Raw genomic sequence first — 26,523 nt, 5'->3', positions numbered from 1 at the left:
CACGCCGCAATGCATTGTGGGAGCGCGGCACCATTTTCGGGGTCTACGAATCAAAACAAACACACTGTGTTGGAACGACGATTACAAGATGCTTAAAAGCAGCTCAAAAGAGAATGGACTGTATAGAGACCGATTTCGTTCAGAGGCGAAGCAGTGGTACTTGCAGAAAATAGCGTGCATTGGAAATGTGGACCCGTATGAAATACGGCCGTGGAGTAGAAACCCTGAAGACCAACTGCCGCTGGACACAAGATGGCGTCATCAGACAGCGGTAAGCGTTCATAATCTAGGGTACCCAAGGGAAAACTTAAAAATAGTCATCATTCAGGGCTTCATGTGATCAATAGAGAATTATACGAAAATATTAATAGTCAACCTTTATAAAGTGGAAACACTGCTGTAGTCATTTACTGAAACATCTAAAAACATAAAGGTTAATGCAGTGTGGGGCAAATACAGAACATGTACAAATCTAATTGTCTTAAAAGTCACGCACACACAAAATTATCTTGAGCAAGCTTGCTTGAAATTTAAGTTTTTCATCAATAGTTCTCAAGGCTTCTTGAAGGGATTTGCAAACCTTTTCTTTAGGTGTTTTTACTATTTTACTGCCATGATGATCCCATGCTGCTTTAAAAACAGTGAAGCCATTGTCATGCTGAAAAATGAAGCCAATGATGTACATTCAAGAAGCTGACTGCTTTGAAAGATCCCCAAACCACTTCCTTTAATGTAGTTGGCTGTAGATATACTGTTGTACCTCTCCCCTGACTTCCAGTCTACATATTGATGCTTATTTGGAGGCCTGCCATTTCTTCATTTGTTAGAGTTGGATGTCTCGAGACCGGTCTTAGTCTCGAGACCACTTTTACGTGGTCTTGTCTTGGTCTCGACAGACTTTGGTCTTGGTCTTGGTCTACAAGTTGGTCTTGGTCTCGCTGTCTAGGTCTTGCTTTCTCAGATCGACATAGTGGTCGGGAGATTTGGAGTCAGTCAACAGTATCCATGACACACAACGTAACGTTTGATAATGTGTCATGCACAAAAGCATCAGCTCTTAGAGAGTGCTTTATAGTGAATCATAGTGGACTCCCATTGAGCAAGAGCCGGCTCCTCACTTAATTTCCTTTCGCTGCTCAGCTCTCACACAGTGGCTCGGCTATGCTCCAATCCCTCCATATTGTGGCCAATCACATGCGAGGATATAGGATAATATCATTATGTGAAAAACGGAGAGCGTGGGAGACACTACAGTCAAGTGGAGCGTGCGTCTGTCCTCTCAGTAAGTGAGTGAGACAGTATACAGCAGTGAGGAGGGCTGTGCGAGTGCATCGCAAAAACACATAAATATGCCTGACACCCGTAAACGAAGTAGCATCTGGCTGCAGTTTAAAGACTTTTTTGTCTCTGTCTTGGTCTTGGTCTCGATACCTCTGGTCTTGGTATTGTCTTGGTTTCGGTTTAGGCGGTCTTGACTACAAGTCTATCATTTGTCCTCCCCTTGTTGAGATTTTTTTTTTTTCTTTTTTCATAGAACACACTACACACCCTTCCAAGATATTCCAATTTTTCAGCCACTTGTTCTCTGGAAATCACCTTGTTGGTCCAAAAATACTAGTTTGCCTGTAGAACCATGTTATCTTTGACATTTTTAATTTTGAAACAAAAGAAATGTAAAAAAAAAAAAAAAAAAAGGAAAGTTTTTTCGCTCACATTGATCACCTTTTAAAGAGGAGATAGGGTACACATGCAAACATTTATATGTATATATGTATATGTATATACATGTGTGTGTATACATGGTCTAACTACCTGCCCAAAAGCTATCTCAATGTGCCTGACGGTCCTTAACCCAACAGCAGGACCAATATCAGTTCCTTTATGCAAGGACCTCCAGGAGGCCACTGGTGTGAATGTCTCTGACCAATTATAAACGGACTTCATGAGTGTGGCCTGAGGGCATGGCGTCCTCTTGTGGGCCCTGTGCTCATTGCCTGGCACAGTGTAAATCATGATTTACCACAGAACACAAGAATTGGCAGATCCACAACTGGTGCCCTCTGCTTTTCATAGGACACCATCCATCATCTCATTAGGAGTTTGTCTTAGTCTTATCTTCCTTTATTTTTAGCTGTTTATCAACCTACACTCTCTTGGATGCTATCGAGCTAATCATGGTAACAACTATGTAAGGAAAAACAAGCATATTGAGATTAGTTAAGAGGTCAAAGGTCAGCAGAGACTGACATGGTGAAAAATGTCTTCAGCCACGCCTCTTTTCTGTCCACAGAAACATGCACACAATGCCTGACAACACAGACTAGTTAAAGACAGACAGACAGAAAAGCTCAGCAACTCATACATTTTATATTCACCAGAGTCACAGGTTATTCTGCTGACATGGGTGGGATGGGTGGGGAGTCTGAAAACCAAAAGACACAAAGGAGGGAACATCTGTGATCATGGGGACTGATTGTTTTCTCTGAAAAGTGAGACAAGACTGAAATGTAAGTGAAGTGCTTTGGGAAAACATACCATTTATTTTTGATCACAACAACTGATTTAATTTCATTCTACCAGCTTACATAAGCTTTAACTGCCATTATTTTTTAACATATTACCAAATGACTGGCTAGAACTGCCGTATATCAAAAGTACAGGCTAGTAGTGTAATGATTGTGGACAGTGTTTTCTTGGTGTTCCACAGGCCCTTTATGGCCAGTTCATGATGATCTGAACTTTAAACTATGTCTGAGTCATAATGCTAATGTGTATCCTGATATGGGTATAGTGTTTGATCTAATAGCTACTTTTAGCATGACAATGCATAATTTTACCAAAGTGAAATCATCTCACTCTGGCTTCCAAAACATGACGATTAGTGTCAATGGATTTTAGGTGCTTCCCCAGACAACAGATCTTAATGGAATGGAGCATCTTTGGGTTTTACTGGAATAGTGGAATCTTAAAGGAACATAGAGTCCAGAGAGTACGTGCCCATGTCACGGGTTCCTCATGGCAAAACTTGTCTTGGTTTTCAGCACCAAATGTTGGATCTTGACCAGGCATTCTCAATCCATTGCACTGAATCAATCCATAGAAGGAATCGTGGGCAGCATGATGGTGTGGTGAGTTCAACTCCACCATCTGGCCATGGCTTTTCTGTGGTGTGGAGTTTGCATGTTCTACCACCAAGTACCATAGGCATAAATGGTTGTTTGTCTTTCTGTGTTAGTCCTGCAACAGCAACCTGTCCAGGCTTTACCCTGCCTCTTCCCCTGTGTTAGCTGGGAAACGTGACTTGTTTTCAGTAGCCTTTTATTACCAAAACAAAACACTTCATTTTGTTTGTTTAGGTTTGTTGACGTTGTCCTTCAATTAAGTGTGTGTGTCCAAAAACTTGAGATCTGCAGCTTGTATATTTAAGGGTTTTCCCCAGCTATTTCCTCCTCGAAGTGAAGATATGGGTAGGCGTATTAGGTCAGATCTAGTGTGATCTATCATTATTATTATTCTTGGCTTCTACTCATCCACCACGATAAATACTAAGATTCATCTTCTTTTTTTGACTATATGTTACATTTTACTTAATATTTTAAAATATATTATAACTTGCATGAAACAAATCAACAACAAATAATTGGCATGTTTTTCTTGTTTGTTTGTTTAAAGTGTGTAGTAGGATTGGTTCATGTGTGTTTGCAGAGAAGCAGAGCATACAGAGCATGCCCCCAACACTCAAGACAAGATTAATGTCTATAGACAGACGTTCATCCATCACCTAGGCTGGGTCCTGGCATCTGTCCCAGACTAAAGCTGACGGGGGTCACATAGGGCGTCCTCCCATGTGTGCAGACCAGACATTGGCCTTCCCCTCATTCTTGGTCACATTTACAATTACAGAAGATCTAGAAGAAGATAGTATTAGGAACAGTCCCAGGGTTGTATTTGACACAATTAACATTGTTGTTTGTCTCCCACCTTAGCATGCTCATTATTGTTCTCAGTCTTTCTCAAAATAAGGCTGTGTACCTGAGATCCAAAATCTGAATACTTTATTAATCCCTAAGGAAATTATGTGGGTTACAGTTGCTCCAAGACAGTAACAGTAATAGACTAAACTACTTAATTAATACAATATGTTACAGAGTTAACACATTTAAGAAATAGCACTAATATATACAAAGCGCTCAATTATAAATATCAAGAATATTAGACGGGTGGGAATATCACAGAGGTGAAATATATATGATTGACATGTACCTCTAACCTGTGAACTTTGTCATTTGCTATTTTACTGTACAAAGGTACTGTGCAAAAGGTGTAACTATTTCAGTCTACATTGCATTAGGTGGAGTTGTTGTACAGGGAGATGGCCATGGGCAGGAATGATTTCCTGTGTGGTTCAGTGGTGCTTTTTGGAAATCTCAGTCTCTCACTGAACGTGCTCCTGTGACTAGCCAGCACGTCATGGAGTGGGTGGGTGGTATTATCCAGCATTCTATTTATCTTGGACAACATCTGCCTCTCAGACACTATCCTAAGGGAGTCTCGCTCCATCTCCACAACATTACTGGCCTTGCGGATCAGTTTATTTAGTCTGTTGGCATCTGCAATCCTCAACCTGCTGCCCCAGCACGCAGCAGTATAGAGGATGGCATTGGCCACAACAGACTCATAGAAAATCCTGAGCATTGTCAAAAAGATGTTGAAGGACCTCAACCGCATCAGAAAATAGAGTCGACTCTGGCCCTTCTGTAGAGTGCAGTGGTGTTTTTAACCCAGTCCAGTTTATTGTCAGTGTGTACTCCAAGGTATTTATAGTCCTCCACAATGTCCACATTGACCCCCTGGATCGAAACAAGGGTCAAGGTTTTCCTTCAGTCTCCCCCCTTATGAAGATGGCCTGAATCATTTATCTCATTTTTCATTAGACTGGATTGCCTCATATATATTTGATGGGACTTTCTCTGTTAAATCATTGCATTTGTTCCAAGACTCTTGTGCACTGGTAGAAGGCAATGTGCCTTCTACCAGTGCACAAGAGTCTTTTGGACAGGTGTCCATCCTAGTTCAGTGTCAGGCCTGGATAAATGACTGGGTTTACTCCATATTTATATTCTGTTTTTCTAAACATATACATTGATAATAAATAATAAACTAGGAAAATGAATAGCATGTCAGTTATTTTGTGTCCTTTCCCAGTTTGTTATACTTTTATACAGTCTGCTGCTGTCTGCTGAGCTGCCTGGGGATGCTTCATTCACTTGGAAATAAGAGTTCACATGTACCATTATCCCAATGACATGGATAGGAGAAAATGTGTGGCTGAATTTAAAAAGAAGAAAAAAAAAATAGAATCAATAATCTTAGCTATGGATTAAAAACTATATATTTCACATTCAAGCACCACATTTTCATTTTTTTTTTTACTAACAAAAGCCACATGGAAATTATAACCAGAACCCTAAATACTAAACTGAGAGTATAACCAAGCAATCTTTTACAAGAGAAATGACGCAAAGCTCAAAACACCATACAACAGTAACAAGAAAGAGCCAGAAAGGAAAACATGATAGAGAAGACCTATACAGTAGACAAACTAAGAGTTAAATTAAACAAAATAATAAAAACTAAAAAGGACCCCCCCCCCCCCCCCCCCCACACACACACACACACACACACACACACACACACACACACACACACACACACACAAAATGCTGAGTCAAAGAGCAAGGACTGTGAAATCCACAGCAAATGCAGATCTTCTGTTGTGCGCTCTCCACATTTTAACTTTAGAGACTGAACCTAAATTTAATGAATTTGTTCAGAGCCAAAATAGACTAGATTTCTCTCACTGAACAAGAATAAAACTGAAAAGCTGCACCTGAAGTAATTAAACTGCAATCAGAGTAGCAAGAGCACCTTGTATAAAATTGAAAGTGTTTGAAATTTTGCAAAAACGTATACATTTTGTTCAGTTGTTGTGGGTAATGCTGATAATAAAATGTTATCATTTTTACTATGCTTGTTTCACATTTCCATTTTCTAAACATGTACTCTTACCAGTAGCACTTCATAAAGAGATAAAATCACTACTGAGCAAAACTGAGTTCATTTTATTGGCTCAGTCCCAGTCTCTTTCTTCATGTGACCCTTTGGGAAAATTATCTCTATAAATCTCTGAATTGAGGAGGGGGCCTAAGTGTACATCTTACATCTTAACCCAATTTCCCTCGGGGTGAATAAAGTATGATTAATCGATCACTCTTACAGTACTGGGATAGCAGCCATTCCCCAACTCTCTGGGAATGATAGTCAACTTCCATTGATCATTGATGATGACAATTTTCATCTTAACGATGATGAAACTGACCTCAGGGTCTGTTGTCAGTCAGTGGTGCTAGTTTCAGTCATTATGCAAATGTGCTGTTTATAAGGCTGGGGTAAGCTATGGTCAGCTGAGAATGAAAAAGTCACTTAAATACGTGATGAAACGTTTCTCCCAAGGAAAACACTACATCCAGATGAACAGAATCAACTTTCTTTTATTCACTTACCTGGATGATTGAGCATGCATCAGGATTAAAAATAGTAATATTGCTGTAATAAACAAAAAACAAACAAAACCCCATCTGAGTTTAATTTAAATAATACTGATAATCCAAAAAGCAGACAGTGCCACTACTGCAGGCTGAGAGCTTTTGGCAGCTGAAGCAGAAATGTCCACACAGATCCACTTCTTGGGAAACCCTTCATCTGCCGCCTAGGCTTCCAGGTTTTACCTTCCACTATGTATTCTAGAGTCATGCTTCTGTTCAGTGTAAACACAGAGTCCCCTCTTACAACAGCAGTGAATAGTGAACCTTTACTATTGGCGAAGTGTCCAGGCAGGGTTGACCACTGGCCCAAGCTCAGATTATAACAGTCTATGAGGCATCTTAGGAAGTCATCAGATGGTCCATTTCTTATGATGAAGAGGTTGTCCCTGTGGCCCACCATGCAGTGACCATAGCTTTGGTGCCTGATCAGTGTGGTAACTAGATGCCACTCATTTTCCCCAGATGCATACTCGTAGATCTCAGTGGTCTCCATTGGCCTCCATAAACACACAAATATTCTGCTCATGGTTTTGGTGCAAGCTGCTCCTGCTGCCGGCCGAGGTAGATTAGCAGCAAATGTCCACGTTCTGTTTTTTACATTGTATATTTCCACAGACGACATTACTGTTCGCTCATACTCCCCTCCTATGGCATATAAATGACCATGGAGACCCATAAGGCTAAGATTGTAACGCAGCTGTGCTGGGCTGGGAATCCTGCTCCAGCTGTTGCTTTCAACACTGTAGCAGAAACAAGATTCCACAACTTGTTTATGGATGCCATGAATGCCACCAATTATGAACAGTTTGTTGTCTAAAACAGTCACTCCAGCCATTGAGGTGCTGGCCTCTAGTGGAAGATCTGTTAACACTTTCCAAGTATTGCCAGTTTCATTGAGGTAGCAGATGGTCCTTGAGGCAGCATGTACAGTTTCATCCAAACCACAAGTCACATGGGCTCCTACAGCCATGAAAACATGGGGGGTCAAAGACTCCACATAAGAGATAAGCTCTAATGGTAAGGTTTTCTTGACCTCTACCTCAAGGTCAGTGTACATGTCTCGAATGAACAGTGCTGCTGCATGGTACAGATCCATAAGTCCAAAGACTGCAGAGGTGTGATACATCAGCAGACAGTTTTCTGCATCAAGAAGGTCAATAAGATGCCTAGTAAGTGGGGGCACCTGCAAGAAAGCTGCACATTCAATGGCTTCCACAATGCCGTCCTCATCCAGAATTGGCTTCTCTCCATGTAAAACTGCTAAAGCTAAAAGGAATCCTTGAGCTCGCAGAGACTTGAGGTGGATTTCTTCCTGCTGACATTCCTTCATACCGGAGCGATACAGAGCTTGAAAATAGTCACAGCTCTGCACCAGTAACATTTTCTCCTCAGAGAACTGTCTGTCTCCAACCACGATAGTTAGTTTAGCCGAGACGAGACCAGAGCCAGCACATGGTACATACCTTTCACAGTCTGCACCATTGAAGCTGTCACTGTCCTCTGATTCTCCATTGTACACTGACATTATAACTTGCTGGCAGTAACAAATATCTTCTGTAAAAATTACACAAGATGTTAAAGCATTTCCAAAACTCTTGGAGTAGAGCTCAAGAGCAGTGATTCACTCTTTAGAGTGGATCAGTTATTGCACAGGCTTTAAAATAGAAGCAGCTAAATATAGCAGAGAACAAATGATCGGGGTCACATTCATGTAGTGGACAGGACTGGAAGGGGTGAATACAGGGTTAGTGGTTGTTGCTGATACAAAAATCAAAAAATCAGTTTGCCCCAAATTTACATTTGCTTACATTTGCAAAACAAATATGCCTTAAGAAATCTTTTTTTAGTACAATACTTTTATAACTTAAAATTGCTACTTTATGGTATTTAACAACAGTGGTCTTGATGGTCTATACATAACATGGACAATCAATGGTACAACAAAATTAAATCTTCACATTGACCCAAAAAGTAACATATGAATAACTGGAGCTTCCAATAGCAAATCATCTCCATTACCAGTCTTTAGCGAATGATTTGGAAAAAAACAAAACAAAAACGACATCACATTAACTTTTTCTCATTGTCCAACCAACCTTATTACCATAAACAATAATATCATTTTAATTCAAATATTAAAATTATTGCATTTTAATATTATTTATTTATTCATTCATTTATTGTTGGGGGAAGCGCTTTTTCGTTTTCGTGTGCTGCAGCACTTCCGAGTGACCGTCTCCGAATTCCTGCACTAGTCGCGTAAAGAATAAACTAGGCCGTGGGTTTCTCATTGAATTACGACTACATTTTCAAGCAAATGACTTCACATATACCTAAAACTGGTACAGCATGGGGCACTTTTTTTTAATTTAAGTGTGTTCGTGTAGTTTTAATGTAGCAAGCTTTGTGGTACAATTTGGTGTGTCAGCGGGGGTCAGGCGGAAGGATTTTCTTGTATATACTGGCAGCAGCGTTATAGCGGAGCAACCTCGGACTTCGGGGTTTGCGCTCTGTGGACCACATCCGGAATGGATTTTAGGTTATTATGTTTATCTCTCCCGTGAGAAGAGCCGAGGACTATTTTTTTTCTGAGGATATATAGCGCTAATAATTTCTCGGTGCGGTTGAATTATTCGGGAGAAGTCAGGAGCAGCATGCTGCTCTCTAAACTGGGCACCCTCTCACACATGTCGTTCAGCATGGACCTACCGGTGAAGCTCCAGCAAGGTAACAGCCTCGACTTTGCAGCTGTGTCCATTTCACGTCACTTTATTTTACCCGCCACGCTTCAAGTCTTAATTAGAAATGGATTATTCGAAGCCGGAATTTCGAACCGGGTTGGAAAATCTGGGTCATCTGATACAAAATACAGATTTTTCTGGACTTAGTTATTAATTTAGCTAACATGTGACTAAACTAAATGAATTTTTTTTTTTATTTTTTTAAGTATTGAAATCAACTCAGCCTGAATGGAGCTAGGACACCTTGACCCCAATCGGAGGGACTTAAACCACTTAAAGTTTCATATATCTGCCGAATACATCGCGCTCATTGTTAAATTAGGACATTTTCAGGCCAAGGACGGGACCATTTTGACATCTAGATGTCTTGTATAACGTAAAGTGAGTTTTTGTCTTTGCTTTAAACGTTGCAAGTGTATTCGGTGATGTGTACGTTTGTGTCGACGATTACACGCAGTTCTAATCGCAGGACGTACTATGTTGGGGTTTATTTGCAAAGTTGACATGACTTTGATTAGCCCTGACTTTTCTTCCCTGTGCTCTGCAGCCAACGCAGAGAAGCAGTCGCTTGAGAAGCAGTACCGGCTGGGTCCGGTTCTCGGCAGTGGGGGATTCGGTACCGTTTACTCGGCTGTTCGCCTCGCTGATGGTTTGCCGGTAAGAGCCGAGGGGCGGCTTTGTTTTGGTCGCAGCACATGGCCAACTCTCATTGTCAAGATGCCTTGTAGCAGACAGCTAGTTTCCTGTTTGACCCTTCAAAATCAAGCCGTACTTGAATGTTCGAGTTTAAAAACAATAACTGACAATCCTACTTAAATATTTTGTATTAGGCCTCAAGGTTCTTGCATTAAAAAGGAAGACTGAATTTGAGACTAAATGAAAACAATTATCTCAAATACGAATTAATTGAATTGAAATAATGAATTAATATACAGTCATTATTTTTTCAGTCTTTGTTAATTTGGTCCAGTTTTTCAACAGCCAGCATGAAGAGGCATTGCTTTATTTAAGACCAGTGTCTACATGACTTGTAGTTTGCTCTGAACTTAAATCTTGTTGTTTTCTCCAGTAAATGTGTCACATTCGTATGAATTCACTTAATCTAGGCTTTGTTTTTTTTGTTTTTTTAAATTGTTGTTTTCAATTACAGCATCTCCTTAGTCTGTTAAAAGTATTGGCTTCTCACCTAAATTATCATTACAATTTTCCATAGCTGTAATTTTATCTATAATCATTTTATTATGTAATTAACAAAAAATTGAAAATTCCGTTTCATTTTGTCAGTTTGGAAGAAAAAAAACTTTTTCAGATGCTGCTTTTATTTGAAACCCACATCTGTCACTCTTACTTCCTCTTTTACTGCTATCAGCTGTGCAGCTTGACTCAGTGCTGGCATGCCTGGCTCTTGTCTTTGTTGTCACAAAGAAAGCCGGTTATTAAACAAAAATGCTTTACTCTCCGTACCTTCTGCTAAATAATCTTTACTTATTGGAAGTAGGAATTTGACAATAATAGTGATTTTAAACACGGTGGGAAAATAAAGTTATTTCATAAATCAGGAACAACATTATTAGACCAAAAGATTCATATTATCAGCATGCACAGATCTACCCTAAAGCTGCTGTATGATGGTTTGTATTTTAGTATAGAAAGAGAATTTATTCAGTTTTATTCTGAGGATGCGTTTATAATATTTTGATGGTGTTTATTTACATGTAGGTGGCAGTGAAACATGTGAGCAAGGATCGGGTGACTGAGTGGGGTTCTCTGGTAAGGGCTGCCTGCATTTTTACTAACAGTTTTAATTGCCTTACTACCTGTTTTCTTACCACTTCAGCTTCTATTACTATGTGAAATTATCTTTCATGTTCACAAATAGATGAATAAAATGAATATGTCTGGTCAATAACTAAGTCTAACTTTCTACTGCTGCTATGTATGGCCCATGAAGCTTCTTACTGTGCCCTCAGTTTCTTTGTGTTCTTTGCATGTTTTGGTATAGATGCATGACTGGTTATGATTAGACAAAAAAGTCACTGTCAGAGTGAGTGTGCTTTTGTAGGATGAGGTGCTTGTTGCATGAATGCATTAAATGATTTAAAAATCAGGATATAGGTTTTGTTTACCTTAACTTTATAAACTGCTGTAACAAAGGAACATCACAACTGTCAGGACAAATAAAGTATATCTTGTCTTTATAATCATAAATTTTTTACCAAGCAAAACACCCCAAACACCTTAGTTCCTTGTTTTTAGATTTGTTTGGATTTCCAGCAACCTGTTGGTCCTCATGTGCCATTCTTCATAAAAACCTACATGATCGTCTTTCTCTTCTTTGCATACTTTTATCTGTATTTAACTTGATGTAATTTAAAGGACAACATCCTGATTATTTAAATTGCTCTCTCAGTGCGGAGCTTTAGTTCCTTTAGAGATTGTGCTGCTGAAGAAAGTGAGTGGGACCTTTGCTGGCGTGGTGCAGCTCTTGGATTGGTGGGAGCAGGCGAATGGCTGGTTTATAGCGATGGAGCACCCCAAGCCATGTCAGGACCTGTTTGATTACATCACAGAGCGTGGCGCTCTTAATGAGGAGGCAGCACGTGGCTTCTTCCTGCAGGTACTGGAGGCCATACGTCACTGCTATGCCTGTGACGTTGTCCACCGTGATATTAAGGACGAGAACCTGCTGGTGGACCTGAGGACCGAACAGGTCAAACTCATCGACTTTGGCTCAGGGGCTGTTCTTAAAGACACTGTCTACACAGAGTTTGATGGTGAGTCCAAATGTCCCATTATCTGTCACTGTTTTTGTGTCTGTCACTATTTTGTGCTCCCACCCACACATCCCCCACTCACACACACACAAAATTACCATTTAGAGATGGATCATTATGCTCAGAAAGTTGCCTTCATTGATGAGGAGGAGATGTTCCTGACTCTATAGGCAGCCAGGAGTTGGCTTTAAAATGCCTGATGCTTCTCTGTATTTGTCCTCCCTGCAGGGACACGAGTGTACAGTCCTCCAGAGTGGATCCGATTCCATCGATACCATGGGCGACCAGCCACCGTCTGGTCACTCGGTGTGCTGCTGTATGACATGGTGTGTGGAGACATCCCCTTTGAACATGACGAGGAGATCCTAACGGGACAGGTCTATTTCAGGCGGAAAGTCTCCTCAGGTCAGTCTACCCAGTGATAGAAATTGTCTATTACTTGTCTCTGTTCCTGTTTTGCAGCATTGGTATTTTTAGTGGCAAAGAGGGTGGGAAAACTGACCAATGAACTGACATCAAACACACAAATGCTCACAATGTTCATATTGAAGCATGTAAGAGGCTATCCTGGGCTCTGTTTCATGAAACAACTTCATCCACTCTGAGTTGATTGACTCTATTTACTAACACATTGTGCCAGTGCAAACTGGATTATGGCAGAAAAAGAAGTGCCAGTATTTACAAAGACAGTGCAATGACAAGATTGTGTATAAGAGCTGGAAACTCAGATTGTTGTGACTCACCCTATTGCAGGGGTCTCAAACTCCAGTCCTTGAGGGCCGGTGTCCCTGTTGCAACACACCTGAATAAAATTAGTAGGTCATTAGCAAGAGCATAGAACTGCATGCTGAAGTGGCAACCCCTAACTCTACTCAAGTAAATTTAAGTTAATGTAAGTGTTTGGAAAAATGTACTTCTAAAAATACTTTTGCACCATTTTCATTCACTCATGAGCTGCTGTAAGATGAATCAAATGGCTGAATTGCCACCTCAGCATGCACTCAAGGGTTGTATCCCAATTCAGGGTCTGCAGCCTTAAAGTACGCAGCCTTAACGGTCCACAAGGGCCGCGTACTCAAAGACCGCTAAGGCCGGAAGTGCGAGGCTTGTGAAACGGGACGGTCTAGCCTCCGTCGCGCTGCCCAGGTTGCCTAGCAACCATGACACTAACAGCTGGAAACGTTTCATACAGCTTTGTTTGACAGAAATGAAGGAGAAAATCTTTTGTTCATTTGTTTGTTTCTTTCTACATGAGCTTTGATTTGATAAGTATCTGAGGCTGAGACCACGGGACTGTGAAATCATGATTATTGGGCTTGAGTGATTCTGTACTGAACAGTCATTTAAGATTAGCTAGTAAATAACAATTAGCTAATGTTGTTCATGAGACTAAAGTCATCTCACTTTGGTAATGTAAATACAATATGGCCAATATTAAAGTTATAATTTCAATCAGTATTAGTTATTACAGCAGTGAATGAACTCTGTTTCAAATGCTGAGCTTCAGTAAAGATTCAAGCTGCATTTATTTATATTATTTATATTTCCTATCACCTTAAATCTTCACTCAAAGACAGGTTTCTTTGGCACTGTATATATAACTGTGTTATATATATAAGATAAGATGACCTTTATTAGTCCCACAGGTGGGAAATATGTTATATATATATATATATATATATATATATATATATATATATATATATATATATATATATATATATATATATATATATATATATATATATATATATATATATATATATATATATATATATATATATATATGAGAGAGACAAATATTGTTCTATTAATATGTTGGCATTACTGAATTTGTCTCAGTGCTTACTTTAAATATCCATAAAATCATCACATTCTCTGTAAGATTAACGTCAGCTATTGAACGGCGTATATTTTAAAGTAAAGGCTTTAAAACCAAGTTAGTACAAACATGGCTAATGTCACATAACTTTGCCGACATGTGGCCAACAGTAATGTTTTAATGTTCTTCGTTATTAAACATTCGCACATAAATAAGTAACATAATATTCAGTACTTACTTTTAAAAGTTTACTCTTCGGCCGCCCCTGTCCCGCCGTTTTTTTTTCCGGCAAAATTATCCACACCCACCGCTGCGCTATGCATTCTGGGATATGTTGGGCCACGAAGTCTACACCGCCACGTCCTTAAAATTCAGTGAAATGAAGGACGCATTTGAGGGACGCCTTTGAATTGGGACAGCCTTCGTCGCGTTGCTGTGACGTAATTGGCCTTTAAGGCTGCAGACCCTGAATTGGGATACAGCCATGTTCTACAGTCTTGCTAATGACCTACTAATTGTCTTCAGGTGTGCTGCAATAGGGACACATGGAAAAGTTTCAGGACAGCGGCTCTCAAGGACTGGAGTTTGAGACCCCTGATATAAATGATTGGTCATTGGTCAGTGTGTTGTGCCTCAAGCTTTTGTACTAGTAGTTTATCTTTCTGTTGCAGAGTGCCAGCAGCTGATTGGCTGGTGTTTGTGCCAGCAGCCATCCGACCGGCCAACCCTGGAGCAGATCTTCCTCCACCCTTGGTTGATGGGCAACAGGGCTCAGCGAACAGACGAGGCGGCCATCACACTTGATGCTGTTAAAGATAACACCTCCTGCTCCTCCTTGAATCCATCTTCCTCCTACTCCCCTCCGAACCAGTAGAATCTCATGGTGGGCATGGTTTGGACTTGACTGACAGCTGTCCTTCAGTCTCTATGACTTCATGTCGGTGGGAGTTGTTCACAGTTGTGGATGAAGTTTGCTGCTGTGGCGCAGCTTTGTGCTGCGTTAAAAGTGCCTTGAATTTGTTTATTTAAAGCTGCTATGGGGAAAGTGTCATTCATTGGCAAAAACCAGACTGCAAAGGGAGAGAATCTCTAGACGTTGAGCCAATGAAAACATTTTTGAACATCTGGTTAAATTCTGCTGTGTGGAGCCACATCAGGGCAATGGAACATCTAATCGTCTGTAAGGCTGCAGGGGATTTTAAGTCTTCCAGATATATCAAGTAAGTCTGCAATGTAACACTTTTTTTGTTTGTTTGTTTGTTTGTTTGTTTGTTTGTTTCTATGGTTAAACAATCATCTGGACAGTCGGTTTTTCAGTTGATTGGGTTTTTTTTCTCGCAGGGCTGATTTTACTTAAAATGTGTCCACATCCAGTGTGCTTGACAGGGAATACCTGCAGTCAACCTCATCTGTTTGTCAGGGTATAAAATGCACAGTCAATGCAAATATTGTGTTTTTTATTTTGAAAACATGCATTTTTGTTATATGTATATACTTTTGTATGCATTTATTGTATTTTGTAAGTTATCTTGATAATTGTTTTTTAAAATATTTTATTTGTTGACATTTTGAAATGTAGAATCCTGGCAGGAAAGGTTTTGTCATGGACATTATTCCAATTAAACTTTTTTTATATATATTTTTTTTATATAGAAGCAGACAATATTGGTCTCAATTCTTTTCACTATACTACACAGCTTTTCCCTGTCACAGCTGCCACCACCAGTACTCTGACTCAGTCTTTCTCTATTAATAGCTGTCAATGAGGGTCAAGGCCCTCATAATGTAGGTATGATCAGCTTTGAAGAGCAGAACTGTCTACAGGAACACTTATGGCAAGCCAAATATAATAATAAGTTTGTTTAATACTCTACACACAAGCGCGACGGCCAGCAGTAATGTTGGCCACTCATGTAGGTTATGTTGTACGGCTCTGCAGAAACGTGTAGTTATGTAAAAATATGGCAACTGTTTTACTTTACGTGCTGGAAAGTTAAAAGTTGACAACTGCCGGACAGGTGCCAATCTCTCCTCCACATGGTTAATTTTTATGTGACTGAATAACAAATAGGTAAAGGTTAAAAACACTTTTTTAACTTAAAGAAATCCTACACAGTCCTACTCTGTGCAAACCAGGATTTGCATGTAGCCGGAGTTTACCATTGCCTGGTATATACCCTCTTAGTATGTTACCGGAGCCCAGTATGTCTCTCCTGAACCAGGGGAAGTTGTCGGAGGGCTGGTGCCGTGGAACATCACGAGGATGTGTCCATGCTGCCCGCATCTCCAGCACTTCTGCCCTGACAATTGCACAGCTTCTGAATAGCCGGGCACAGTTTCTGTGGCTGCTGGGAACTGTGGAGAGACAATGCATTAATCAAAGGAAATGGCTGTTGCTCAGCAGAACCTTGAGAAACCTTGTTAAGGCCAGGTCTGCCTGACTTCCTGCCGCTGGCCTCGGCTGCTCCCGCGATGGAGCTTGCCGCGCTGCCGGATGGTCCTCAGCCAGGGTCACGGCAATCTCAAGGCTCGAGGACCGGTGACAGCGGATTCACTTTGCTGTCCCAGCCAGGAGCCCCTCCATGAATTACTCCAGAACCACTATGTTCAGCACGAAAACTTGTCGCGGGGTAGGGTCAGGCTGCAGAAGATCTAAAGTAAAGCGTAAAAATTCATCTTTACGCTTTCTTCCTTGAAGGCTTTATGAGTTTTTGTACATGTGCGTCTGTGTGTTTAAGTGTGCAAGTAAATGAGTGAGTTTGTTTCTGCAAGCCTTTAAAGCGAAATGTGGTGGCTGCAATGTTGAGAAGCAAGTATATTAGCATTCTGAAGTTTGCCCTGTGCTTTGATGCAAAGTTTTTGTGTTGAGGGTATGTTGGTGTACATGTTAATCAATATTAACAATTATTCAGTGTCCAAGTTCAAATCCCTCAGGTCAGTGGCTCAGTTTTACTGACCCATGTACATTTTTATTAGCTTGTCATTTTTAATTTTTTTTTTTAGAAAAGATATTTTTAAATATTAACGCAATTTAGTCGAGTCAGTATTTTATAATATTTCACTTTCAGTCTGAAAAATGTTATGAAACTACAAACCTATAACAACTCTGGTCACAAGACTGAGACAGTTAAGTGTGTTCTTCTGTCATGCAGACAATCCATGAGAAAAAGGAAAGAAATGATGGAAACTGAGTCAAGGACATAATGTACAACGTAGAAGTGGCGTACAGTGATTTAGTAAGTGCAGCACTATTCAGTTTTCTTCAGAGGTAGCAAAAGTGCAGACATTTTGTACATTTATTAGAAGTACAGATACTTATGTTATAAATACTGTAAAAGTTAAAGTACTGATTTTACTGCTTTACTCAATGAAAAGTGAAAAAGTACAGCCTCTGAAATGTACTCAAAGTAAGAAAGTAAAAAGTAGTCTTTTAAGGCCATTTGTAGGCTACCAGTTATTATTGTGCAAAGCCAACTGAATCCTGTATTAATATGATAAAATTATATTAGTACAAAGGAATATAAACTTTCAGTCTTAATATGCTCTATGCTAAACAGTATAAAACTGGTATGAAGGTGGAATTCAGTGAATGAATCTACGTGTCGTCACCAAAAATGTAAAATAATTTCCAATTCCCTTCATTTAACCTACCAATGACCAAGAACATCACAGCTTCTGTTCACCAGTCCGACACAGTACAGCAAACCAACCTATTTATCCTGCATTAAACTGCACAGTATTTTCATGCAGCCTTTCAATAATACAAAGTTACTAAGCTATACCTCAGTTTGTTTTGCAGGATGTTTCACAATATGAAAAAAACATATTTTAATGTCATATAAAGAGCAAATATCTTATTTTTTAAAAATGAGGATTTACATGTAAGCTTTAAATTTCCCCCTTATCAAATCCCACTGGCTAGGCCTTAATTTTAAATACAACTTCTCTTCTTCCTATCCTGTCCTGACTTTCTTATCTTTTTCCATCTCTGAGTAAAGTTAAGTTTAGCAGCACATACACCTTTAGCTAGCAGACACACTGTGTGAGAAACAAACAGTCTGTGTCTTTGTTGAGCTGACATAAACCTTACATTTGAAAATACTTACACTTACAAAATGTTACCCCCTTTGTACATGCTTCTCTTCTATAGAGCTAGGTAGATGCTGAAGTACCGCTAACCCCTGGTGATTGACACACCATTAGGACTTCCTTTCATGTTTTACTGTGTTGGCTCAAATCAGTTTAATGTTTGAAGGCCCGCTGTGGTATGGAATTAAAAATCACTTCAAATATGTTAAACCAAAAGTAGTCTATTTTGAAAATGAAATGAGTAGAAAGTACAGATATTTGTGTGAAAATGTAGGAGGAAAAGTAACGTTTTCAGAAAAATAAATACTCAAGTACAATTTTCAGGTATCTATACTTTACTTAAGTACATTAACGAAATATTTGTACTTCGTTACTTCCCACCTCTGGCGACATAAGAGGATCAAGAAGCAAAATGATTGGCTAGTGACCTTAAATGATTCGACAATCCTACAGGAGGCAGCAATGCACCATCCTGGATGCCAATTGCCGTTAAGCACCAAAGAAGAAGAAGAGGCGGAAGGACGAAAAGAAGAAGAGCCTTTTCACAGTCGACAACAGCAAAGCCCACGTGAAAGTAAGTGAATCTGGATGTCGTGAACCAGTCTTTGTGTTTTTACGTGTTTGTGTAGTATGTACTTGAATTTAATTCACACAAAGACGCTAACCTACCTTCAAACAACAAGGACGGACAGCCATGCAGCGGGTCTTCTCCTGTAGTAAACGAAATCCAAATGCAACAATACTCAAGAAATACAGCCTGTGTTATACAGACAGCTTCCATTATAGCGATAATACCTCTAAAAGTATAGGGGCCATTGTGACTGTGTGTTTTCCTTCAGAGGGGTCATAGGTCAATATGGGTCGGTCCTCCAAAGACAAACGAGACATTTACTATCGACTGGCCAAAGAGGAGGGCTGGAGAGCGAGGAGCGCCTTCAAGCTGCTGCAGCTCGATCAAGAGTTCAACTTGTTCACAGGTGAGACCCATAGGTCACCTGAGAAAGACTTTTATCAATAGTTCAGTATATGTATAATATGTAGAAAAAGGGTTCTTTAGAAAACCCTGATGTGACTTTTTCATGATATAAAATGATTTAGTATTGAGATGTTTTGTCATGAGCTTAAATAGGGCATACATTCTTACAAACCCTCTAATGTGGCTGAATTAAAATAATTCTCTAAAGAATAGTGGGCCAAAATTTCTCCAGTGACATGAAAAACTCACTGCCAGCCCTTGTACTATTGTGTCTGTTGATAAATGTCTGTTTTCTTCTTCTTTAGGTGTAAACAGAGCAGTGGATCTCTGTGCAGCCCCTGGAAGTTGGAGTCAGGTTCTCAGCCGGAAACTCAGGTAACATGTTACTTATTTGAATATGCCAACATATAGTGAACATATCCTAGCTGAGCAAAAATGATTTGCATGGATGCAGTATATTACACTTTTATACAACAAATCTTTTTTTTTTTTTTTTTTTTTTTTAGAAATATACCATTAAAGAAATAACATGGGCCTTAGAGTTGAACTCTTATCCTATTCCTCTTTTTATAGCATATAAACTGCTGCAGGGGTGTATTCTCATATTTATATGGTGTTTTCACAATTTAATCCATTTCAATTGAACTCCGGTTCATTTTCCTACCTGGTGCAGTTCATTTGTGCAAGTGTGAACACAGTATTCGTAATGAGATGCGGACCAAAACAACCCCACCAAGACAATTTGGAGGAGGTGGTCTCAGTACCATTACAAATAAACTCCAGAGCAGTTTGTTTATGTGTGAACCCGATCCAACTACGTCACGAGTTTGAGCTATAAAAAACCCCATCCCATAGCCATCCATGTATGCTTGTTTTCTCAGTGCAGATAGGTACTATAGATGTGCAAAGGTCTGTACGGGCTAGCAACAAGCTCTGAAATGAAGGTAAATTCTGTGTTCTCCAATAAACCAGAACATAGCACCTTCTTCCTGTATTTACTTTTGTTGTACTTGCTCCAGACACATCTGGCTAATGAGCTGACTGAACATTCTCATGTTTTTTGTAGTGACGCATTTTAGATTTTCCTCAGTATGAAAACAAGCTAACCCACAGGAAAAAAACTACAAGTTTACAAACTCATCAACTGATTTGGATCAAATTAACAAACTATAGGTATGAAAACACCTATAGGATTAAAAAAGGTGCTGGAAATACCAGAATATCATGCTAAGAATAACACACCATCCTTATGCCACTCTTGCTGTTTCTGCACCAAGTGACCCCTAGACTGGCATCAGCTGTGGTTGTCTTTAAATCTAATCTAATCTTTTTGGAGCCGCCTTATTTCTATTATAAAGTATTTGGATTATGATATATTTATAAAATGTGTCTACTTACCAAAAAACTATTCTGTGCATTTTGTTTGTTTGATTGTTTTTATTAAAAGAGGGTGTGCGGAGAAAGTTGAAAAGGGTGAGAGCGGTGAGGAAGTGAAGATTGTGGCAGTGGACCTCCAGGCCATGGCTCCTCTGCCCGGAGTTACTCAAATCCAGGGAGACATCACCAAGGTAGGGACATAAGCACAATGATGTCAGTAATGACAGTAACTCAACTCGTAGGCGTGGAGGAGTGAAGACCTATGTCAACGTCTTTCTCCTAGGTGTCAACAGCTCAGGAAATAATTCGCCACTTTGAGGGTCAGCCGGCTGACCTGGTAGTGTGTGACGGAGCTCCAGATGGTGAGAGGCTTGCTTTCTGTCTGACGTCATTGGTTCTTAAGTCTCCTCTGTCCCCCTCTTGTTGTTCTTATTCTATTTCTTATGTTCTTTTCTTAGTAACTGGACTCCACGATGTGGATGAATACATCCAGGCTCAGCTCCTGTTAGCTGTGAGTACAGAGATGTGTTTGATTGCATTGTCAGATTTCTTGTGATGTCACGCTAACAGCTGTTTGTTTCTTAGGCTTTGAACATTACCACACATGTCCTGAAGCCTGGAGGAACGTTTGTGGCTAAGGTGAGCTCAGGATTTGTGGTAATTCATAAATGTACACTTATAACATTTGATGTTAAATAAATGAGTCCTGTCTGCCAGAGAGGTGACAGTCATTTAAAATCCATCCACCCATTCTCTTAAAGTCTCATGGACACTTCCCGTCCTTCTTTTCCTGCTGTCATTTATGACAGACTAGAACTTCAAACTATTGCCACAGCAGTAGTAGTGCTGTAGTGCAACAATAGTGACAGAGTATTATATGTCAAATGTATATATCAAAAGTATTGTACATCAAATGTGAGCACTAAAGCATCCAAGGTCCCATGAAATTTTAAGTATAACATAAGTGCATAACGTTTTGGTTTACTTAATAATGGATTGGATTTATATAGCGCTTTTCAAGGCACCCAAAGCGCTTTACAATGCCACTATTCATTCACTCTCACATTCACACACTGGTGGAGGCAAGCTACAGTTGTAGCCACAGCTGCCCTGGGACAGACTGACAGAAGCGAGGCTGCCATATCGCGCCATCGGCCCCTCTGGCCAACACCAGTAGGCGGTAGGTTAAGTGTCTTGCCCAAGGACACAACGACCAGGACAGAGAGTCCAGGGATCGAACCGGCGACCTTCCGGTTACAGATACGCTTCCCAACCCCCTGAGCCCTACTTAACAAGAAGTAAAACTTAGCTAAACTAACTAAACCTTGGAACTCTTCAGGAGGCGGCACAATAATGTTGCACGCTAAAACTGAAATTGAAAAATATTTTCTACCTGGGTTTGGTTGGCTTTCTTACACAGCTGCATAAAACCTTCCTTTTCCACCATTTGAATTAGCCCTGTTGTGGGTCCTGGGTTTCATGTCTCTTGTCAGATTGGTCTGTACTGACAGCCGGGCTTTTACTCTCTCTGACAGATTTTCAGAGGTAAAGATGTGACACTGCTGTACTCCCAGCTGAAGCTCTTCTTCGATGGTGTGACCTGCACCAAGCCTCGCAGCAGCAGGAACTCCAGCATCGGTGAGCCACCACAGTCATAACCCACTCGTATGGATCTAATAGAAGGAAAATCTCATCTCCATTTCATTTACTTATTTTATTATGAAATCCAAAGCAAAAAAAAATTATATTTGCTGGGGGTTTTATTACATGTTTCGGCAACACTCACACACAGACAGTGGGCTACACAAAATCTTATACTAATAATGAATGGCTGCCTGGTCTTATAAAATTGTTTGTAGATTCTCTCTGAGGAACTTTCTAATCCAGTATCCATTGTTTGATTTTACACACCCATTCCCATCTCAAACATTTGAATGACCTCTGTTGACATACTGCGTGAATGATCTGTCTTTCTGTGTACAGAGGCCTTCGTGGTCTGTCAGAATTACTCTCCTCCCAAAGGCTACATCCCCAACATGTCTAATCCTCTGCTGGATCACTCCTATGGTAATTATCAACCATTTAACCACATAAGTCTTTACTTTGCTATCTGAACTGGATCAGGAAACTGTACTTGGGTCAGAATTATCACCCTGTTCTGTAAACCAAGTCTAAATAATAGTTTTTAACCATGTAGTTTTAGTTGCAAGACAATAAGTTGTCTTAAAATTTACAGACGTAAATTACTAAGTGTGTAACATACATTGTATTGCCAAAAGTAATAGTTCATTTGCCTTTACACACATATGAACTAGACTGACATCCTATTCTTAATCCATAGTGTTTAATATATTGGTGGGCAACCCTTTGCGGCTATCACAGCTTTTGACTCTTCTTGGAAAGGTTTTCTACAATGATGAAAACAATACAATGATGAATGAAACAAATGGGCTGAGCCCAAGTCTTGAAAAACAACCCCACACCATAATCCCCCCTTTACTTTATACTTGGCACTCTGCAGTAAGAAAAGTACCGTTCCCATGGCAACCGCCAAACCCAGACTTCTCCATCAGATGGAGAAGTGTGATTTGTCACTTCAGAGACACCTCTGCACTGATCCAGTGAGTCCAGTGATGACATGCATTGTGCTTGGTGATGTAAAGCTTGGGTGCAGCTGCTCAGACATGCAAACCCATTCCATGAAACACTATTCACTGTTTATGAACTAATCTGAAGGCTACATGACGTTTAGAGGTCTGTAGCAAAAGTTGGCGACCATTGCGTACTATGCACCTCAGTATCAGCTGACCCTGCTCTGTCATTTTACATGGCTACTACTTCGTGGCTGTCCTTCCCAATCGTTTCCACTAGTTGGTATAACACCACTAACAGTTGACTGTGGAATATTTAGTAGTGAGAAAATTTCACACTGGACTTCCATCCTATCATGTAACACGCTGGAATTCACTGAGCTCCTCAGAGCGAGACGTTCCTTCAAACATGTTTGTAGAAGCAGTCTGCATGCCTAGGAGCTTGATTTTATACACTTGTGACCATGGTGTTGGTTGGAACACTTGAATTAAATTATATGGATAAGTGAGTGAGTACTTTTGGCAAAATAGTGTATGCTAACAATAATTTTGTGGCCACATTTGGTAATTCTTTTAAAAAAATACCCTGTGGAGTTTTCTTGCACATAAGCTAAAGTTATATTTAGTAAGTTTTATTCAAAGCTAAAGTTTAAATACTACATTGTTTGCATCTGTAGGTCCTGGAACGTGTTTCTTTTTCCTTGCTTGCACATTAAGCCAACACAAGCTAGTTACCAAACCATGGTGTATTGCATGAACAGAACCTCAGACTTTGCAGCACTGCATTACACATCTTTTGCTTCTTCCTTTGAATGTTGAATTAACTTTTGCAAAGTCTCTTTCTGCAGCATAAATTCACACCTATAAGTTTCTCTTCTGGTCTCTGTGCTTAAGATGTGGATTTTAACCAGTTAGAAGGTGCAAACCGTGTCATTGTCCCATTCCTGGCATGTGGTGACCTCAGTGCCTTTGACTCTGACAGAACCTACCCTTTGCAGGTGAGCTACTTTATCCTCTTGATCCTGATACAGAGTCAAACTTGCCAACCAAATTTAAAGTAGACATGAAACCGTATGTGTATAAAGGTTAATTTACACCATGGAGCCCTGCTCTCAAAAACTGACAGATATAACTCCGTCTGTGAAGCTGTATTTAAGATAGAAGTGCTTAAAGATTTTATAACATGTTTAGCGCCATCTTGTGCCAGTACGGAATGTGTCATCACTGGTTGGTTGGTTGAGGCTAATAGACACATTAGTTTGTGTTAGCTAACTAGTGACAGAACTGATAAATTTGTGGAAAGCACTAAACTACACTAAAACTAAAAATCAGTCTAAAGGGGGAGGGGGCCACTTTTGTGCGGTCTCTGGCAGCAACAATGAGTTTTATGTTAAAACTGAGGATATACTGTCCACTTTCACTCTGTTTCTTAAGCAATCAGTGGTTTGTTATTGTTTTGCTAGCTAATTGTGACATGGGAAAATCCAGCTGTTAGCTGTAATGTTCAGGTTTGTAAAGCACTTTATAAATGAAAACTGTGTGGAAGAGAGTGTGCTTGAGCCTGGTGACGGGTGGTTCACCGGCCCAACAAGCTGGAGTCAGAAGCTGATATTTCCTCCTCTGGCCGAGTGTACTGAGTGGGGAAATCAGCAGATGCAATAAGCTCTATTTTATGCAATAAAATCTTTCTTTTCCCAAGCACGTCCAGACAGTTTACAACATAGCAGCACACTACATGCACATCACACCACAAACGTAACTATGTTTCTTACCGAAGCACGATCGGGAATCCCATCAGCACGTCTGCAGGGAAAGTAGGTCAATGTGTATACTGACAGAAAATGACGTTAAACATGTTTTAATAACTTACATTTTTTTGAGCAGAGCTCCATGGTGTAAATTAGTCTTTATATGTGTAGTGTTTCATGTCCACTTTAATTAATGTATTTTGGAAAAAAATGTCTGTTTGAGTGTAATTTGTAATTTAACTTTTGTTTTTCTTGTGATGTCTTGGTTTATATTGCTTTATATTTTTTCACTCTAATATGGAATGCATAATTATTCCAATATCTTAATACTGAATTTTAATGGTTTAACAATAAATGAGTGAAATAGAATAGGGGGTGCAGTTTTGCTTGACTCACCGTTCAAAAATAATCCTTATTTACCTACATACATAAATACTGTTGTACAAATTGTCCAAAGAAATTAATGTATTTTTCTCCTTGCTGTCATTGTGTCCTGGCTGTTTCTTGCCTTTCCTCAGCTTGATGCTGGTAAAGAGTACCAGTATACGCCCCCTACTCAGCCACCCATACGTCCCCCATACCAGCAGGCCTGCCATCTCCGCAAAAAGAACCTGCTGTCCAGAGAGGATGCTCCATCAGTCTGTCCCACCCAGAGCCAAGATGAGCCAGAGCCAAACGCTGAATCAACCTGATCCAAATCAGTTATGTTCTTGGTGGTTTAAAGAAAAAAACAAACAAAAAACAAAATTGGCCAACACCCGGATACGGTGGATAGTTACTATTAAAAGAACTCTTTCCTGACAGATGAGAAGATGGCTAGCAGTTTAATTTCTACAAGGCCTGTAGTGGTATGTCTATCAACAAAGACACAGGAGGCTGTGGAGATGTATGTTTTTATTGGTTTGTATTTTGATGCAAAATTCTTTGAAACAAATGTTTTTATCCATTACTTTTAAATTAAGAAAAATGTTATCTTAAGCCAAACCAAGCACAGTCAATGTTATGTTGTTTTTTCCATGACTAATAATTGTTCAGTTGTCACACTATAATAAAATTGTATTAAAAAAAAGTGAAATAAAAGCACTCACTATGGTGATGTTTAGTATTTAATAATGCTACTCTTGCCAATAACCCCAAGGATTATCTACTTGGAACAGTAATAGTTTTAAAATATATACCTAATATAATCCGTAAGTCTCATAACATATGAGACTTACGGATGGTATTTTTAACTCACTGCTCAGCATTTATACTGGTGCAGTTTCTACTTATTATATTTTATTTTATATTTAAAAAAAAAAAAAAACACGAGACATTTTTTCAGGATCATAAAAATAGATCAATATATGGTTGACTGATATTGGCAGTGCCAGAAGTATACATAAAGGCTGTCAAAAATCATTTTATGCGAAGAGAAACTACCAGTAGTATATATTTGGGCCAGTATGTATACTTATGAATCCACATGGATTAGAGAAAATTCAAAATAAATTCAGATTCAGTCATAAAATATATATTAATATACATTAAATGTATATATTTAAAAGAAAAATAAAATTTACAATTACAAACACATATATGGCTCATAGTTTTATATTCCTTGAATCGTAATTTACCTTTTACTAAAGTCCAAAACGTCTTTCAGACGACCCCACAAGCGGTTAGCGCGTGTACCATATGGAAGCGATGCGGTCGGAAAGTCCATACCCTTTCGATCGGTCATCTGTTGGATGCCAGAACGACTTTAATGTTTTTAATAATCTTTGCGTATCGTATTTAGAGACCATATGCTCGTATTTA

General features: G+C 39.6%; 3 protein-coding genes across 4 annotated transcripts; 2 read left to right on the top strand and 1 right to left on the bottom strand.

The window, feature by feature from the left end:
• The first annotated feature begins 34 nt into the window (after window positions 1-34).
• Window positions 35-15,595, top strand: LOC102779401 (serine/threonine-protein kinase pim-3-like). Of its 2 annotated transcripts, XM_006782290.3 has the most exons (6): window positions 9,061-9,332; window positions 9,894-10,003; window positions 11,066-11,116; window positions 11,757-12,120; window positions 12,349-12,525; window positions 14,614-15,595. In XM_006782290.3, the coding sequence occupies exons 1-6, from the start codon at window positions 9,260-9,262 to the stop codon at window positions 14,814-14,816; spliced, it is 978 nt and encodes a 325-aa protein (XP_006782353.2). In that variant the 5' UTR covers window positions 9,061-9,259; the 3' UTR covers window positions 14,817-15,595. The 2 variants fall into 2 exon arrangements, with proteins under 2 accessions (XP_035769616.2, XP_006782353.2); XM_035913723.2 differs by lacking the exons at window positions 9,061-9,332; window positions 9,894-10,003 and adding an exon at window positions 35-271.
• On the bottom strand, window positions 6,250-8,233 carry kbtbd13b (kelch repeat and BTB domain containing 13b). The gene has a single exon (XM_006782291.3). The coding sequence runs from the start codon at window positions 8,128-8,130 to the stop codon at window positions 6,688-6,690; it is 1,443 nt and encodes a 480-aa protein (XP_006782354.2). The 5' UTR covers window positions 8,131-8,233; the 3' UTR covers window positions 6,250-6,687.
• Window positions 15,596-18,509: 2,914 nt separating the features above from the next.
• Window positions 18,510-25,819, top strand: ftsj1 (FtsJ RNA 2'-O-methyltransferase 1). Its single transcript, XM_006782292.2, has 11 exons — window positions 18,510-18,605; window positions 18,871-19,008; window positions 19,313-19,382; window positions 20,455-20,575; window positions 20,668-20,746; window positions 20,843-20,895; window positions 20,970-21,023; window positions 21,920-22,022; window positions 22,368-22,451; window positions 23,870-23,973; window positions 25,242-25,819. The coding sequence occupies exons 2-11, from the start codon at window positions 18,888-18,890 to the stop codon at window positions 25,413-25,415; spliced, it is 963 nt and encodes a 320-aa protein (XP_006782355.2). The 5' UTR covers window positions 18,510-18,605; window positions 18,871-18,887; the 3' UTR covers window positions 25,416-25,819.
• The last annotated feature ends 704 nt before the right edge of the window (window positions 25,820-26,523 follow it).

Source organism: Neolamprologus brichardi, chromosome 7 (assembly GCF_056152115.1).
Source record: "Neolamprologus brichardi isolate AB-2024 chromosome 7, ASM5615211v1, whole genome shotgun sequence".
Classification (NCBI taxonomy): Eukaryota; Metazoa; Chordata; class Actinopteri; order Cichliformes; family Cichlidae; genus Neolamprologus; species Neolamprologus brichardi.
Note: the sequence above shows the minus strand (reverse complement) of the source record. Positions and strands in the feature narration are given on the sequence as shown.